This window comes from Montipora foliosa, chromosome 3 (assembly GCF_036669935.1).
Source record: "Montipora foliosa isolate CH-2021 chromosome 3, ASM3666993v2, whole genome shotgun sequence".
Lineage (NCBI taxonomy): Eukaryota > Metazoa > Cnidaria > Anthozoa > Scleractinia > Acroporidae > Montipora > Montipora foliosa.
The window spans coordinates 33,120,893-33,125,892 of record NC_090871.1 but is presented as its reverse complement, the minus strand read 5'-3'; the positions used below and the strand labels follow the sequence as shown (position 1 = coordinate 33,125,892).

Genomic DNA, 5,000 nt, shown 5'->3' with positions numbered 1-5,000 from the left:
ATATAATCTAGAGTTGTGTCCTCGAGTCTCTTGAAGGCTATAGAACATCTATTTATGATATGCCTCGGCCTCGATGCCAATGTTACTCGATTCCCTTTTGTTTTCCTAAACCTCAAACGTAGGTCCTTTTAGGTTGTTTCTTTCCGTACCCTTTTCCCTTACTTCCAAAGCGACTATCGAATAGGCCGATAGCATAAATGGCGCCTAAAAGTGTATTCTTTTGTTTATGTGCTATTAAATTAGACTCTGTAGCCTCACTCTCAAGCAACATTTAAAAGTGGCCAACTGGCTGAGATTGTGTAAAGAGCTGCCTGTTGGGACTGCAATGATTTTTATATCGGAAAAACTGAACATTGTAAAGCATTAATTAATGGTCATACGTCGGCTCTTGCGGACCATGTTACATTAACTGGTCACAGTTTAAAATGTGATCATTTTGAAATTTTACCGAAAGGGCGATCCGACATTGACTGTAAAATAAAGGAGACGCCGCTGATCAAAAGATTTAAAGCCTACCTTAAATGAATATGTTAGCAGCGAAAAGCTGTGTCTTTATTATTTTTTTATCACCTTTATTGTTACTTACTAGTTAATAAGTTAGTGATCCTGTATATTTCAACTCCAACTTTGTATTAACCGTCACTTCTGAAGATGTATGCAGAATTATACGAAACGTCAAGTAAAAGATAAGTTTAAGTATGCGTTTATAATGTGATGTTCGTCACCGCTGTTTGTGTGTTATTTCTGGTAAGACTAAAGGGTCCGTGCAAACGAGGCATGTGAGTCTATTTTTTGGCACATAAACAAAAGAATATTTTTTTGGCCGCCATTTCTGATCTGCATTCGGTGTCACTTCAATAATCCGAGATCACAACTGGTTAAATATGTATGTATGTATGTCTATGTATGTACGAATGTATGTACTGTATGCACTTTGAGTCCCCGCCGAGTCCCCCGCCTCTATCTTTCCTGTGTCCGCGGTAGCCTGCTTCCTCGCCCCTAGGTACTTCATGTATCCCCTATTATAGTGTGCCGGGATGGTCGCCGGGATCGCCGGGATGAGGATGTGAGACGCCTGGTTGAAAATGACGCTTGGCGATTTGTTCCTTCTAATTTTCTTACTGGTGATAAAAAGCCTTTCTTCCGCGGCCAGTGACGATTACAATGCGGCTATCACACTGTTTGGGGGCAAATTCCGCATGGGAAGCTCGACTGCAGATAGAAAGCGAGGGGAATTGCCCGTGAGGACTGAAAGCGTAAAACCATTCGTGATCGACAAATACCCAGTCACCAATGAAAACTTCCGGAAATTTGTTCGCGCCATGAAGTTTAAAACGGAAGCAGAGAGATTTGGATGGAGTTTTGTCTTTCATACCTTTGTGCCCAATGAAGTGAGGACGAAGATTACACAATCTGTTCCGGTACATTATTTTGCACTGTTTCCCAAGCTAGAAAATAGACCAGTTCACGCTCATGAGTGCATCATGGGTAATCAAGGCAGCATGGCGGGAAATTCAAGGGTTCGTTTGGAAATTGTAGCACAATTAAACTGTACATGACTCTACTTTAGAGACTTTTGCCTTCATAAACGAAACAAATAAGTTCAAGTTCACAACTGAGATGAACTGGACTTTGTAACTATTCCTTGGAATTCCTAAATATTGCATTTTGGTCTCCATACATTCTCTTTGATTTTGTGCCTTTGGAATTACAGGAAATGTACGGCAGAAACTTTGTTTAATTAAATAATTTCTACAGTAGCCATTCCCTCCAACTTTCTTCTGCCGCTCCTTTGAGCGCATATCTTCTGTTCTGGAAAATATAAAAAATCCCAAAATTATCATGAATACTTTTCATTGTTTTGAACTTCCAAACAAACCTTTGAATTTCTCTCCATCTTTCCCTGATTACCCATGATGCAGTCAAGGGTGTGAACTTGTCTATGATGACATATAAATTTCTGGTTATTCTAGGGGGTGCCCTGTTGTCCAGTGGCAATCAGGGTGTAACCAATAAATGAAATTGATGATCGATGGTAAGTGATGACAATCAATTGATATTGATAATCGACAAACAATCGATTGTCCAGGTTTGTTGGCATAGATTTTTATTGATAATTAATATCAATTGATTAATTGGCAACCAGCATTCAACCATCTTTCACTTGATAAATCGCGTGACCCTTCAATGTCGTTTTAACATCCAAGCAGCTTGATTTTTGTTCCGATAACTTAAAGTCACTTGTAATGACAAGCATCACACATCAAACTGCTTTCAAAGTTGTCTGGCAAAGAAATTGAATATCTTAAAGAATTAAGCTGCTTCAGGGTGGTATTAATGTTCATGTGAAGTGCACCAAATGTATATAAAAAGAAATAGAAAGGTTAACTAGAAGAGAAATTATTCTCATTATTGAAACCATGACTGAAAAGTCACCAACCTTCTCATTGCACATGGCAGTAGGTGTCACCCGGCTTTGACTCTGCATGCTTGTACTGTGCCGGTGATGTTCGGCTTTTGGATGTACATGTAGTTGCTGCTAGTGTTGGATGGGAATAATTTAACTTGTGATACATGTATATGTATGAAATGATGCGTATATTGAACTGCTTATATATGAAATGAAGTGAAGCTATGGTCCTTGCACTTATGAATGCAATTTTAGCAAATGCATAGGGAAGCCTGAAAAATTCAGGACTTCAACGGGGTTTGAACCTGTGACCTCACGATAGTGGTGTGATGCTCTAACCAACTGAGCTATGAAGCCACTGATGTTGAGAATAATTTCATAATAACTAAAGCAAATTGTTAATTTCTTCAGGCGTTGAACTGGTTTCAAAATCATTGCTGAATGGAAAGCTCCTCAGCTTATAAACCAGGGCAATACGCACTGACTGAATGATGCAGGCTGCTGATTTGAACTGACTTTAATCAGTGTAATGTAAAATACTGCAGCCGTAAATGATCGAATACACTCATATCACTATAGAACATGTATAATCATTAATTTTGTGAATGTCTTTTTTATTTCGTTTTATTACTGTTTATTATTGTTTTGATTTAAAAATTACAAAGCAACACATGGTTGAGCTTATTGTTGATTTTGACTCTGTTTTGTAATAGACAGTTTGCAATCACACCACAATCTCAACTTGGTGTAATGTGAATATTCTAGATAGCACTAAATATTACTGGCGGACTATTCCATTTTGTCACGGTGTTGGCAGAGATCTTTTGGAAAACCTAGAACAACTAAGGAGAAATAGATTTGTTTTTAATGTTATTTTACAGTGCTGCTGCTATAATAAGCATTGTGTTAAAATATGACTGTTTCAAATCTCGGGACAACATATTTCAGCTGACGAGACAATGCAGTGGGTTATTTGCTCAGGAAAAACTTTTAAAGCCCAATCAATGGCAATCGATGATTCATAAACACTTTGTGTGATTATCGATTGGTCATCGATTGGCTGATACCAATCAGTGCCAATTCACTGACATGCATTGTTTGGTATCGATTGATCGATTGCATTTCCGATCTTTTCATCAATAATTATTGGTTACATTCTGGTTTATTTGAGTTTAATGTACACTGTATATACACGTACAGTACCGCTTGAAACTAAATGTGCATTTGCTGTGGTTCTGACTAGGTGAAACCGCAGATTCAATCTCCAGTTTGACTGAGGTAAAACCTCGTCTACGGTAACCGAAAGACGAGGTTTCACCTAGATTTTTTTGCGGTTGATTTATGCCGCAGTTAAGAGAGGACTCGGTATGCTTTTATTTGGAGCAGATGCTATCAAAGAAATCTGCATATTCTTGCGGATCGATCACAGCAATAATTAATATGCGTATTTGCCGTATTTACAATCTGCGATGTTTGGCACAGTCGATTATGATAAAGTCCCTTTAATAATAGCATTTATCTCTTTTCTTTTTCCAGAAAAGATTTCTAAAATTATTGGAGATCTGTTCAATACAACTGTTATAAAGATCGGCAGAAATTCTATCAAGATGTTTACCATGTTTGGGAAATCTCGTCTTAACAGTGACACCGCTCGTCGATTGGCCGGCTTTGAAAGATACGCGAAAGACATTTCGATCTCATTGACCGAAAGATGTACATGTAAGAAAACGATTAACTTTACAAGTAATTGTTAGCCGTTCGGGCTACGTGGCTCTCCATTTGTTACAAATTTGTTATAAAGCAGTTCGCATCGAACAACGTATTTCATGAGCTATCGCTCTCATTTGCGTGACAGAAGCATGCGGCTTAGAAAATTTACATTTTAAGAAGTTAAGGACCATGCCTACTATTGTTATTGCGCATATGTTCTGCGCATCTCCAGATACTCGATTTCCTATTGGTACTGAAAGTAGATCTTAGCAAATGCTCTTGGTATCCAAAAAGAAAATTGGGGTAACCATGCATTTTTCAGAGATAATTATAAGCTTTAATTTGGAAACGAACGCCATACATTGCTTTGTATTTTAGAGCTTTTTGCTAGTATCGCGATCTTCTTATAGTTTTGCCTATGCAGGGTTGTATATAAGAGCCGGCAGCCGGCGAAGTTCGCCGGCTTCTCTGTCAGGTTTCGCCGGCTACTTTCATTATTTGAAGAGTCAAGACATGTAGAGGAGATGATGTTACCGGAAGGAAAAATCACTCAAGGACGTTTTAGTCCGCGCAAAACTTCCTTTAATCATGCTGCAATCATAAAAAAACTTGTAAACAAAGAAACACTTTCAAAAGGTTTGTTCTCAATCCAGAAGGAAATTTACATATGATGTTCTGCTAGCAACACGCTCAGCCTGCGTTCACGCATCTCTTACCACAACTCAACTGAGGAACAAAACTAGCCCCTGATCATTCACTAACCGCTCCTTTGTTTTCACTTCGAACCTTTCAGTTGATCATTTATAGCGAACGTAGAAGCTGACGACTCGTAGACTTTATTTGAACACTTGAACGTAACGCTCCTCGGAGTTAAATCCTA

The 5,000-nt window shown here is 38.4% G+C and overlaps 1 protein-coding gene across 3 annotated transcripts in view; it reads left to right on the top strand.

The window, feature by feature from the left end:
- The first annotated feature begins 1,052 nt into the window (after window positions 1-1,052).
- LOC137997317 (inactive C-alpha-formylglycine-generating enzyme 2-like) overlaps window positions 1,053-5,000 on the top strand; it is a 56,981-nt gene continuing 53,033 nt past the window's right edge. For all 3 annotated transcript variants that reach the window (XM_068843236.1, XM_068843235.1, XM_068843237.1), the window contains exon 1: window positions 1,053-1,421. In XM_068843236.1, the coding sequence (XP_068699337.1) occupies window positions 1,086-1,421 (336 nt within the window). In that variant the 5' untranslated portion in view covers window positions 1,053-1,085. The remainder of the gene's footprint in view (window positions 1,422-5,000) is intronic.